This window comes from Stegostoma tigrinum, chromosome 29 (assembly GCF_030684315.1).
Source record: "Stegostoma tigrinum isolate sSteTig4 chromosome 29, sSteTig4.hap1, whole genome shotgun sequence".
NCBI lineage: Eukaryota > Metazoa > Chordata > Chondrichthyes > Orectolobiformes > Stegostomatidae > Stegostoma > Stegostoma tigrinum.
Window position 1 is genome coordinate 18,617,287 of NC_081382.1, and position 14,185 is coordinate 18,631,471.

Consider the following 14,185-nt stretch of genomic DNA (forward strand, 5'->3'; position numbering starts at 1 on the left):
GTTTCAATTAAGGAGGTTCAACTTTTTAACTATTATCCCCCCTGTTCTGATGAAAGGTCATTAACCTGAAATGTTAACTGTTTCACTCAACAGACACTGCCTGGCCAGTTTGGTATTCCCAGCAATCTTTGGCTTTTATTTCTCATGTTTGGCTCTTATTTCAACATTTTATAGAACTTACAGCATTGCTTAATGATTCCTTGAATTTTTTTGAAGCAAAAAAATACAGCAAAGGGTCCAGGCAACAATTTAAGCTTGACAGTGCCAAACACTTGTAATAAACAAGCTCAACAATGCCCATTTTTTTACATTGACCAGGATGAAAGAACTTAAGTGAAATTCCAAATGTTCGGGACACATGTACAGGCAGGAAGCAGATTATGAAAATTGCAAGGGACACTAAAATCATTTGCATGGATTTCACCTTCATATGTTTCCTCTTAAGTTGATGGGGGCTCAAATTTAAAATGAAGTTGGCAAGTAAACTGTAGCAAATGACTGAGACAAAAAATGGAATGATGTACCCAGTGCATAAAATAACTGTATTCCACACAAAGTACAAAACTATCAGCTCATCCTGATGCATGTTCAAACACTGAGTGGCATTGTTCATTTCAGAGGTTTTAAGTACAAAAAAGAAGGGAAATCCTTGAACAAACAGGAGGCCCCAGACTCCCACACAAACAATCTTTACAAACTTCTCCTCCTTAAAGATGGTTTTCTTTGTACAGTGCACAACAGAAATGTACCGGTGGATGCTAATTAAGGTGAGAAAGTAAATGCTGCCGTACATGTTGGTGCTCAATAAAAAGACCTTGAGTTGACAGAGAAATTGTCCAAAGGGCCAGTGTGACAGTGAGAAGTAGATAATCATAAACGGTGCTGCAGGAGTTATAATGGTATCTGCTAAAGCCAGATTGAACTGCAGAATCATTCCACCACTCCATCTCTTGATTCTGAACCAAAATATCCATAGGCTGATGGTGTTCAAAATGAAACCCATTGAAAAGACCACACTCAGAAAAATCGGCATGAATGTACCAAGCTCCTCAGGTTTACAGGGATGACTCCCTGTCATGTTATTGGACTTCACTTCCCAGTTGGGAGTAACGAAGGTCGTATTATCCATCTTGAGCATCTGAGTCTGGAGAAAATCGAAATATCATATTCATTAAAAATGGCATTCATTAACGCATGCATGGTGCTCCCTGCTAGAAAATAGGCAGCATCTGTGGCTTTGTGCCATTTTAGCAAATTGTACACTGATTTATGAATGTGTAAAAAGGGAAGAGGTAGTCAAGAATTCACTGGTAATAAATAAAAGCAAAATACAAAAGATGCTGCAAATCTCAAATGCTATCAAAAAATGCTGGAAATGCTTGAATTATAGTCATAGAGTCGTACAGCATGGAAACATACTCTTCCGTCCAATTTGTCCATGCTGACCAAGTTTCCCAATGAAACTAATCCCACTTGCCAGCATTTGGCCCACATCCCTCTAAACCTTTCCTATTCATGGACCAGTCCAAGTGTCTTTTAAATGCTGGAACATCCTTGAATTTTTTTGAAGCAAAACAAAATAGTAAAGGATCCAGGCAACAAATTAAGCTTGACAGTGCCAAACATTTGTCATAAACGAGCTCAATAATGCCATTTTTTGACACTGACCAGGATAAAAGAACTATCATTTATCTATCATTTATCATCTATCATTTATCATTTCATCTCATTTCATCTGGCAGTTCAATCCACATACAAGCCATCCACTATGTGAAATAATTGCCCCTCAGGTCCCTTTCTTCTCTCACCTTAAGAATATGCCCTCTAGTTTTGAATTCGCATCCCCAAGGAAGAAACCTTTGTTTTCAACCTATCTATGCTCCTCACAATTTTATACTCCTCTATGAATTCACCCCTCAATCTCCAACACTCCAGTGAAAAATGTTCCATTTCATCCAGCCTGTCCTTATAACTCAAACCCTTCAGCGCTGAGAACATCCTCATAAATGTTTCTGCATCCTGTCCAATTTAATAATAGTGTTCCTGCAGCATAATGACCAGAACAGTACAATAGTACTCCAAAATTGACCTCCCCAATGTACGACCGCAACATGATGTCCCAACTCTTATATTCAGTTGTCTGAGAAATGAAGGCAAGCATACTAAGCACCTTCTTTGTGACTCTGCCTACCTGTGATGCAACTTTCAATGAACTATGTACCTGAACCCTTAGGTCTCTCTGTTCTACAGCACTACCCGGACCCTAGCATTAACTGTATAAGTCCTGCCTATATTCATCTTACCATAATGCAACTCCTCACTTTAATCAAATTAAACCCCATCTGCCGCCCCTCAGCCCACTGGCCCATTTAATCAAGATAACCCATCTTCATTGTCCACTATACTACCAATTTTGGTGTCATCTGCAAACTCAGTAACTGTGCTGATATAGTAGGAACTGCCGATGCTGGAGAATCTGAGATAACACGGTGTGAAGCTGGATGAACACAACAGGCCAAGCAGCATCAGAAGAGCAGGAAAGCTTGACCTTTTGGGTCGGGCGTCAAGCTTTCCTGCTCCTCTGATGCTGCTTGGCCTGCTGTGTTCATCCAGCTTCACACTGTGTTATACCTTACTAACTGTGCTTCTTATATTCTCATCCAAATCATTTATATAAATGACAAATAACAGTGGACCCAGCACCGATTCCTGCAGAACATCACTGGTCACAGGCCTCCAGTCCAAGAAGCAAACCTTTATCACTATAAAAAGACTCCAAAAGGAAACTCTGTTTCTCACTCCACAGGTGCTACCAGACCTGTTACATTTCTCCACCATTTTCTGTTATTACTCCACTGGCAATAAAGCTGAATTCATTTTTGGTGGTCATATTAATTATAGTTTGCTTGATCTGAATTCTTCATCCTCCAACAGTAAAGTGTGCCGTGTGAAGGGAACACCTTCTTTAAAGTAATATTCATTGGCTGGGATCTGTATATCCTCTTAGGAACTTATTTGACAATATATTGAGTATAGGAGTTGGGATGTCACGTTATAGCTGCATAAGACATTAGCATGGCCACATTTGGAGTACTGTGTATAATTCTGCTTGCCTCCTATAAGAAGGAAGTTATTAAACTGGAAAGGATGCTGAAAAGATTTGCAAGGATGCACCAAGACTGAAAGGTTTGAGTCATGAGGAAAGGCTGGATAGGCTGGGACAATTTTCCCCTGGAGTGTAGGAGTCTAAGGCTGACCTTATAGAGGTGTATAAAATCATGACGGGCATAGATAAGATGAATTGCCAAAGTGTTTTTTCCACAATTAGAGGGCATAGGTTTAAGGTTTAAGAGTGGAGAAAGATCTAAAAGGGACTTGAGGGACAACTTTTTCACTCAGTGAGTGGTGTGCATATAGAATAAGCTACTGGAGGAAGTGGAAGAGGTGGGTACAATTATGACATTTTAAAGACATTTGGGCAAGTATGTGGATAGGAAAGGTTTAGAGAGACAGGGGCGAACTGCAGGCAAATGGGACTATTTCAGTTTAGGAAACCTGGCTGGCACGGACATGTTGGGACTTAGGGCCTATTTCTGTACTGAATGACTCTATAACTCTATCGCATTTCCTGTTCTGGGAACTTCCCATGAGGAACTAATTCATTGGACAGTAAACTCTAAGTTGACCCTATAGTTAATGGATCATTGCGGAAGATGGAAAGAAGTTACTCAATATGAAAACAATGTCCAAGTTAAGGCAAGAAAGTTATCCTTTCTTAACAAAGGCACATGGCATATTTAGCAAATTTAAATAGGAATGTTCCCTTAATTTTCACACAATGGATCAAATATTCATAAATACATAATAATATTTGCCACACCTATGTTGTAAAGTCACACTATCTTGCAAAACTAAAGTTGTGTGAGAAAGCACACCAGCTTGGGAAAGCCTGGCAAGAATCAAGTTTCAATAAAAGATACGAAAGGGATGTATTATTGAAATTCTGTGGTGTATTTAAAATGCCAGTTTCTCGAATGCTGTTGCCTTTAATATCCAATTTGCTTTTGAACTTCCTCTCCACTTTGATCTTGTGTCTAATGTAACACTTTCATGAGCACCTAAACGCACACAGATGAGGGATCACTAGAATTTCAAATACTATGCTTGATTGTCTTCCAGAACATAATAGAATCAAAGCAATCTGTCTATAGAAATCAGTCTTGTGATCAGTGTGACTGAATGTCCTGATGGGATATAAATGTCTGATGCAGAGGAAATAGCCAAATGGACAAATATACAAACTTCTAAACTTACTGAGGCAGTGGTCCCCAATTTTAAGTGACAATTAGGGCGCCATGAACAATCATAGCAACAGAAAAGTGTCACATTAGGTCATGTGCTACGGTTACTTCTGAGAATTCCAGCACCATAAAGGCTTCTTCACTGCTCAATTCTGCCAAGGCTATAGAATTAATGTTCATTTAGTACAAACCCAAATTGTTGCAGCACTGCAAGAGTTACAACTAGAGCTAATAAAGATATAACAGGTTATGCCGTTCCTGTTCTCACCAGTATTGACATTTTCGGATTCTAAGAATAATCTTAACTAATTGATGATAGAGTCTAACCTGGCTGAATATTAGTGAGAAAAACAAAGCAGCTGTGAGCTACATATGTTGATGTGTCACAAAACCAAAAAAATTAACCACTCAGAACACTATGACTATGTTTGAAGATAGAACAAAAAGTCATGATTGTTCTCTGACTTAAAAAGTTTTCAAGCAATAATTGATCCTCATTTTCCCTCCATCTAACAAGCAGCAGATACACTAATGGCGTTGCTATTGGTGACTTCTGTTTTGTCCACATTGTTTACGTTTTTTCTCAGAGCAACTTTGAAATGATCATAATATGTGCTAACCACAGTTTCTTCAGTTATACCTAGGATGGTAATTATACATATTTAGAGTATCATTTTACCTTCATCCTCATTTAAGTATTTATTACTCATGTAGATTTTTGAATATACAAAACATCTATCTAAAATGTAGTTCATTGCAAGAGCTTTTTCACTCTCATTACTCTCTGGGCTTTAGGTCTCCATTTTACTATGATTCCGTAGCCATCAACCTGCTCAACTTCCATTTTTTTTGATCTTATCCCTAACTAAACCTTGACTCTCTCCAATTCCAGTCAACACCCTGGTCTAACCCTCATCTTAGCTTCCTTGGGTCCAAATAGTGCAGATTTCAGCACAATTGATGATTTGTGTATTCAAGCATGGAGAGGTTCAGACAAATTGTAGCTCTCTCATCTGGAGCAATACTTATTAATTTGTCATAAGTTGGAATTTGAACCTTGGACCTCAAGTCCACATAAAACTTCTTGGATCAATAAGAGAATTATCACTTAAAGTTTATTTTCAGATTTATGTCTTTAACTGGTTTCAGGTTTTCTCAACATTGTAAAATTTTATTGTGATAAACCATTCAAAAGGCTCATCAAAACTCATACTGAAGTCACTAAAAATGCAGTTGTGTACATTATCCATAATTCATTTATATGAATATAATTTTTTACTCTGCCTTTTTTAACACAATACCTGTTTTCTTAATTTTTTGCACTCTTTCCACATGCGTTTTTTTTTCATGTGAAGCATATTCCCCGAGTGTCATTTATTCTCTTTCAAAGTGTGAGTGATTGCCTTTAAACTGGTTTATAACTATCATCAACTAGATGGATCAATGAAGGTCCGTCACAGCTTCTTGCTCCAGAGGTCCCCAGCATCACAGAAGCTAGTCTTCAGCCCATTAATTCAGTTCACACAATAGCAATAAACAACTGAGTACACCAAAGGCTTCAGGCAGTAATGTAGTTATGCTACTCCAGTACATCTATATTATTACCTCTTCCTGAAGAAGCAGAAAAGTTTTCTAGGTATTTTCTGTCTATAAAATAAAAATGGGATAATTCCAATCCAATCATTCTGCTCTTAATCATCAATAAAATGATAAAAGGTGTCATCAATGGTGCTATCAAGCAGCACTCACGCCAAATAAACCCACTCACCGATGCTTATTTTGCATTGTATTAGGGCCATTTGTTTGCTGACCTCATTGGAACTTTGCTCAGAATGCAGGCAGATTAATTCCAAAGACAACAAGAGAATGATTGTCCTTGAAATCATTGCAATGTTTGCTGAATATGTCAGCAAAGAGTCCCGGTGAAGCCGAAGACATACAATCATAGCATCCCTACAGTGCGGAAGCAAGCCACTTGATCCATCGAGCCTACATTGATCCTCTGAAGAGCATCAACACCACCCCCAACCCTATCTCTCTAACCCTGCATTTCCCATGGCTAATCTGCCTATCCTGTGCATCCCTGGTCAACACAGGCAATTGGAGTTGGAGAAAAGTAGAGCAAAGCCGAGCACATAGCCAGCACGAAAGAAGTTTGCTAAAGCTGTTGAAGTTCGATTTTCTCAGCATGAGCAGTTAGTTGTAGGATAGTGTCCTAGACCCAACCATCTTCAGCTGCTTCATCAATGATTGTCCCTATACTCTAAGACCAAAAGCAGGGATGTTCGCTGATGATTGCGTAGTATTGGATGCCATTTGTAGCAAAGCAAAGCATGGCCACTCACAGCAAAACTTTGATGAAAGTTGACATGGTAAGTGACAAGGGGATGGGATTGTAGAAGGCAATGTAACTACGTTGCCTTGACCTTGATGAATCCCTCAGCATTAACATCCTGAGGTTTTCACTGAGCAGAAATAAATTGCATAGTTACAAGCAGAGGTCAGTGGCTGAGAATACTTGAGTGACTAACTGATCTCCTAATTCTGTAAATCTTGTTCATCATGTACAAGTTAGTCAAGGGCAATCTGCTATGCATCATTGCACAACAGCTGTAAAGTAGTTCACAGCTTTTGTTCTGTGTTAAATAATTGTTAAAAGGAAATTAAGAGGACCACATTCTGACGAAACTAAGTTCTGAGGAAGGGTCACCGGACCCGAAACGTTAACTCTGTTTTCTCCTTCACAGATGCTGCTAGACCTGCTGTGCTTTTCCAGCAACTTTGTTTTTGTTACTAAAGAAACTGATTGTGCATAACAACTAAACTTTAAAAGGTAGAATTAGCCAGGAGCATGATGGAATGCTTCCCACATGTCTGGAGTAGTATGGTTCAAGCAACATTTAGGAAGCTTGCCATTAGCTAGGACAAAGCATCCTACTTATTTGGGTCACCACTGACCAGCTTAAACTTTACGATACCCTCTCCACCACAAGTGCACAGTGACAGCGATGTATATCATTCAAAAGATGCACTGTATTAACTCACAAAGTCCTCTTCAGCAGTACCTTTAAAACCCAGGGCACCTATCACTTCAAATGACACGGGCTTTAGGTGTACCAAAAGCCATCTGCTGCAAGTTTCTTTTTGACCCAAACCATTCTCACCTGGAAATGTATCACTATTCTTTCATAATCACTGAATTGAAATCCTGAAACTCCTCCTTAACAGTTTTGTGTGTGTACCTAGACCTCAGCAATCCAAGAAGGCATCCTAACGTCACCGACTGAAGGGAAAATTGGGGCAACAAACATTGGTTTGACTAGTCACATCCAGCTCACTTGAACAAGTAAGAAAAAATTCTTTTATACCCAATATAGCAGCTAGCACATTGAATTACTTTATGAATCATAATTAATTTTAAAAATTAACATAAACAATCACAATTATCATAAACAATCAGCAACTTCATTCAAGAGCTCCAGCACAATATTATCCTACCTTCTGTTTCACCAGTGCAACTAATCGTAGGAAATGAGAAGTGCTTGGAACAAGTTGTGAATCATTATATTTTGGCAGAAATGAAAGCAGAAGTCTGTATTTTTAAGTAAGTGGGTTACTTTCAAAAATACATTCAAAAGACATTCAGATAACTGTCTTCAAGGGAGAAAGAACAAATCTAGGTGAGACCGGAATCTTTATGTTCAAACACTTCATATGGGCGTTTTCAAACAAAATTTACCCCTAGTCACACAAAGAGGTATCTGAACATGAGGAAAGTGGTAGTACTTAAGAAGTATCTTTAAATAGGAGAGAGGGGTAGAAAGCGGGGCGGGGGGGGGGGGGGGGGGATGAGTTGTAAGGAGTGAATTCCAGAGGTTCGAGTCTAAGCCAATGGTACAACTATAACAATGGATATACAGTGATAATGGGAACTGCAGATGCTGGAGAATCCAAGATAATGAAATGTGAGGCTGGTTGAACACAGCAGGCCAAGCAGCATCTCAGGAGCACAAAAGCTGATGTTTCGGGCCTAGACCCTTCATCAGAGAGGGGGATGGGGTGAGGGTTCTGGAATAAATAGGGAGAGAGGGGGAGGCGGATCGAAGATGGAGAGGAAAGAGGATAGGTTGAGAGAGTATAGGTGGGGAGGTAGGGAGGGGATAGGTCAGTCCAGGGAAGACGGACAGGTCAAGGAGGTGTGATGAGGTTAGTAGGTAGGTGGGGGTGCGGCTTGGGGTGGGAGGAAGGGATGGGTGAGAGGAAGAACAGGTTAGGGAGGCAGAGACAGGTTGGACTGGTTTTGGGATGCAGTGGGTGGGGGGGGGAAGAGCTGGGCTGGTTTTGGGATGCGGTGGGGGGAGGGGAGATTTTGAAACTGGTGAAGTCCACATTGATACCATTGGGCTGCAGGGTTCCCAAGCGGAATATGAGTTGCTGTTCCTGCAACCTTCGGGTGGCATCATTGTGGCACTGCAGGAGGCCCATGATTGACATGTCATCTAAAGAATGGGAGGGGGAGTGGAAATGGTTTGCGACTGGGAGATGCAGTTGTTTATTGCGAACCGAGCGGAGGTGTTCTGCAAAGTGGTCCTCAAGCCTCCGCTTGGTTTCCCCAATGTAGAGGAAGCCACACTGTGTACAGTGGGTGCAGTATACCACATTGGCAGATGTGCAGGTGAACCTCTGCTTAATGTGGAAAGTCATCTTGGGGCCTGGGATAGGGGTGAGGGAGGAGGTGTGGGGACAAGTGTAGCATTTCCTGCGGTTGCAGGGGAAGGTGCCGGGTGTAAAACAAGTACTGCATGAAAGCACATTTGTCAGAGTGGGTGTGGAAGAATTTACAGAGGCAAGACATTAATTAGATTAAGTACACTCACAATGCTGGTAGGAAAAAGAGTTCCAGGATTTGTCCCAGTGACATTGGAGAAATAGCGATATAGTTCCAAGTCGGAATGGAGGATGGCTTGAGAAGGATTTGCAGGTGGTGGTGTTCAATCGAATTTGCTGCGGTTAGCCTTCTGGCTGGTGGAGGTTGTGAGTTTAGAAAATGCCTTCAAAGAAGCCCTGGCCAGTCGCTGCAGTGCACCGTGAAAATGGCCCACACGGCTGCTGTTGTATACCGGTTGGGGAAAGAGTGAATGTTTGTGAACATGGTGCTAATCAAGCAGGCTGCTTTATCCTGATGACTTTAGCGTGGTGGATAATAAATGAAAAATATGATGGATAATTTGGTAGTGGAGAAAAAAAGCCATTCAGCAGTGTGTAAGATCAGTTCTTAAAATACAAGTTGTCCTCCTTCCCCATACTGGTAGCTCCCACGCCAGGCATTGATTCTTACCAGCTTTGTTGGCACAAGTGAATGCAGTGAAACTTCTAGCCATTGGTGTTGCATTGCCTTCTCCAGCTCCATGTAAATGACATTAACATCTCTTGGGGTGGGCGCAGTGGCAGGTCCCTACCTCTGGGCCAGAGGTGTGTGTTCAAGTCTCATGTGTTCCAGAAGTGTGTAATAATATCTCTGAACAGGTTGATGACAAAATATCGACAGGTAGATAAAGCAATAAAGAAAGGAAAATAGAGAGTGTTGTGCCCAATTCTGGCTGTACGACATGGTGGTATTTTCTTGGCATTTTGACAAGAAGATCTGGGCTCAAGTTCCACCTCCTCTGGATGTCTGACATAATAGGTCTTAAATAGTTAGAAAACAAGGGATGGGATAAATTATACACAGTGTTGGAGAGAGAAATAATGCACCCCAGCACTACCTCCATCTTAAATAGGTGGGGTAAAATCACTAAGAACTGAGTTCCTGTTCACCAGGACCCTTGAAGCTTTCAGATGGAGGTAGTGCTGGGGTGCATTATTTCTCTCTCCAACACTGTTTATAATTTGTCCCATCCCTTGTTGTCTAACTTTTTTTTATATGACCTTGTTATTTTAAGACTGCCCATTGATCTGATGGTGATTTATCAAAATAAACAGAGCCAGGTTTCTGTCCATCTTGCAGTTTGCCAATGATCCAAATAGAAGTGGAGAGACAAGTAGTGTTGCAGAAGCAGGGAGACTGCAGAAGGACCTGGAAAGGCTCAGAAAGTGGGTGAAGAAGTGGCAGTTGGAAAAGAATATGGGAAGATGTGAGGCAATGCACTTTGGTAGCAAGAATAGTGACATAAGCTATTTATAAATGGGAAGAGTCTTTGGAAATCTGAAGCACAAAGAGACTTGGGAGTCCTGGTTCAGGATTCTCTTAAGGTTAACATGGAGGTTTGGTTGGCAGTTAGAAGGCAAATGTAATATTAGCATTCATTTCAAGAGGTACTAAAATGCAAGAGCAGAGATATACTGCTGAGGCTTATAAAGGTGTGATTATACCACATTTGAAATATTGTGAACAGTTTTAAGGAAGGATATGCTGGTGTTGGAGGGGTTCAGAGGAGGTCTACAAGGGTGACTCAGAAATATAAGTCATGTGTGGAGCAGTTGAAGACTCTACGTCTGTATTCAATGGAGTTTAGAAGGCTAAGGGGTATCTCAAAGAAACTTACAGAATATGGAGGGGCTTGGATAGGGTGGATGTGATGAAATTGGTTCCACAAGATTGAAAGATTAGGACCTGAGGGCTTAGCTTCAGAATGAAGGGACATTTCTTTAGAAATGAGATAAGGAGGAATTTCTTCAGCCAGACAGTGGTGAATCTGAGGAATTCTTTGCCACAGAGGGCTGTGGAGGCCAAATCATTGAGAGTCTTTAAGAAAGAGATGGATAAATTCCTTGATTACTAAGAGTTCATGATTACAGGGAGAAGGCAGGAGAATGGGTTGAGAAACATAACAACCATGATTAAATAACGGAGTAGACTTGATAGGTGAGTGGCCTGATTCTGCTCCTATATCTTACAGTTTTATCTTACACTTTCAGAGAGAGGTAGATATTGTGGAAATAGTGTTTACAGTAATTTGTTGGTTTCTTTTTTAATTTGTGGTGAGTTATCAAATAAAACAAAGAGCTGAGTTCTTTCCTAGTTGGGTGTAGGTGTCTGGACAGGAAAAGGATACTGAGGGAAAAGTGGGAACTGATGTGTATATCATACTTAGATTTACAATAAAATCTTTGTCTATATCTGAAAGTCTTTTGCAGCCCATTTCAGCAAATGGATATATGGCTGCTAATCATTATGTATTTCTAATGTCATCATTGCAAGATTGTATATCTTTATTATAAATATTTCAGATGTTAATCTCAATACTTTAAATCTCCTGCCATGTTTTTACCCCAGTTATACATTCTATATCATTTCCATCAAGAATCTCAGTTTTCACACAATGAGGCTCTGTGGTGTACTGTGCTACAACCGATTCACAGGCAAGGCTGTCCATGGTAGGACAATTCCAAACGGGATACCCCAAATCGCTAAACATCTGGATGAGAAGGGCAACCTTAATGCCTCCCCTTCTTTATTTTCCTACCTGGCCACAGCAAGGCTAATTTTAAAAGGATCCTTTCCCATGTAGATGTCTTTCTTCCAGACCAAATGAAAGTATGTTTTAATAAGAATCAATTTAACCTGGTTTCCTTGAGACAAAGAAAGAGCTTATTCTATTTTAAATTGGTCACTGAATGTGAGAAGAAATGATAACACACAGATTAGAAGTAAAAGAAGAGTCCAAAAAATGATAGAAGTTAAAGACAATGTTCAGATCAGTCTCTGATTTCTGTGCAGAGAAGACATTGGAATGTTACAGCTAATATGTTGGATGATACCCAGAGCATAGATGCTGGTAGGTGAACAGCTGATTAGGAGATGCTTGGCTTTGCTGGTTCACCAAAGTTATTTTGTCCTGTTTCCTTTCAACAGTGGCTGGCCTGTAGCACTCTCGAGTAAAGTAACACTTTGGTTCCTTTTACCTGCAATACAGGTCTGTTCAAATGCTGTGCTCAAGCCGACAGTTAACTAAAGGACAGGAATTGGCTTTCACCCTTGTTTTATATTCTCCTGCAATGGCAAAATCAACAACATGTCTTTCAATTCATTCCCATGTCCGGAATATAAACTATGGGAGATGTTTTCTGCTGAGGGCATGTAATTAGCCTAAATCTCCTCAAGACCCTTCAAGGTGCAGCATCCTAGGAGTTCACAAAGAGAATCTTTTGGAACTAAATGAATTCCATGTTTACAAGTTATCTAATCAGCCAGGCATGGTTTGCTGTCTTCATCAAAAAACATGCCTGTTTCAGAAGTTCATTATCTCAGTAAGTAATTCAAGATTGTGGCCCATGGTCATGACAAATGCTTATCTGATTTGGTTCTGGTTTCATTTTGAGATCTAAGCTGTTTTACACCCCATCGTCTTTCAGTGTGAGTTTTCCTGTACTGAATAATTACAAAACTTCTTGTTCCTGTTGTTCAGAGAAAGGCTTCCACATTTCTACTAGTTTCTTGTCCAATGAATGTCCAATGCATTCTAATTTCTTCTTATGATCGCATGATCAATTATAACGTTACATGATCTCTGAGGTTGTGTCTTACTTACTTCCTTCTCTCAATTGATCCCTTATCACCACTCTTTGTCTCAGCTATACCACAGATAACCCTTCAGCTCTGTATGTTTTATTGAAGTTTCAAGTGTGGTTGTCTCTTTCCACCTCCGCATGTAGTTTCACTATATTATAGCCACTCTTGGTGATGTTAAGTTGGAACTTCTGAATTAGAATTGGAAGTAGTATTCTCAACCTCTGACTCATCAATAAAATTGGTGGTGCTTAGTCTTTCTGTCATGGTGTTGGTTAATCTTTTTGAAAATACAAACCCTGTCTCCTTCCCCATCATCATTCTCAATTCACATTGATTGCTCATAGGTTTGATTCCAGTTTCCTTTTTTTAAATATTGCTGCGTGTTTTCTTGCATGCTTCTCTTCTAACCAACATATGACCCCGAGTATTGCCAACAATTTTTCTTGAAGGTTGTATTCACATCACACTACAAAATATAGCAGCAGATTTAGGACATTTGGCCGATTGAAATTGCTCCACTATTCAACCATTGCTGACATGTTTCTCAACTCAATTCACCTGCCTTCTCCCTGTAACCTTTGCCTCCCTTACTAACCAAGAACTTGTCTATCTCTGTCTAAAAGACACTCAACGACCTGGCCTCCACAGCCCTCTGAGGCATTGAGTTCCACAGATTAACTGTTCACAGGCTGAAGATATTCCTCCTCATCTCCATTCTGAAGGGTCGTCAGTTCACTTGGAGGCTGTGCCTTGGGTCCTAGTCTCTCCTACTATTGGAAACATCTTCTTCATGTACACTCTTTCCTGGTCTCTCAGTATTCTATAGGTTTGAATAAGATAGTCCCTCATTCTTATACACTCCACTGAGTACAGACCCAGAATCCTCAACCACTCCTCATATGACAAGTGTTTCATGCCTAAGATCATTCTCATAAACTTCCTCTTGAACCCTTCCAAGGCCTACACATTCTTCCTTAAATACAGGATCCAAAACTGCTGACAATATTCCAAATTCATTCTGACAAGACCTTTATTTAGCTTCAACAGGTCATCTCTGCTCTTGTATTCGAGTACACTTGAAATGAAAGCCAACATTTTGGTATTCTCGCCCTCTTGAACTGAATGCTAACATTGCATTTGCCTTTCTAATTGCCAACTGAATCTGCTTGGTAACCTTAACAGAATCCTGAACAAGGACTCCCAAGTCCCTTGGCCCTTCCAATTTTCAAAGCCTTTCCTCTTTTAGAAATTATTCTGTGTCTCCATTCTTCCCACCAACGTGTATAATCTCACAACTTCCCACATTGTATTCCATCTGCCATTTCTTTGCCCAATCTCCTAGCCTGCCCGAGTCTTTCTGCAGCCTCCCCAC

At 40.3% G+C, this 14,185-nt stretch overlaps 1 protein-coding gene across 1 annotated transcript; it reads right to left on the reverse strand.

The window, feature by feature from the left end:
- Positions 1–158: 158 nt before the first annotated feature.
- On the reverse strand, positions 159–7,829 carry LOC125465507 (P2Y purinoceptor 4-like). Its single transcript, XM_048559119.2, has 2 exons — positions 7,800–7,829; positions 159–1,144 (listed from the first exon to the last, which is right to left on the reverse strand). The coding sequence occupies exon 2, from the start codon at positions 1,136–1,138 to the stop codon at positions 161–163; it is 978 nt and encodes a 325-aa protein (XP_048415076.1). The 5' UTR covers positions 1,139–1,144; positions 7,800–7,829; the 3' UTR covers positions 159–160.
- Between the last annotated feature and the right edge of the window lie 6,356 nt (positions 7,830–14,185).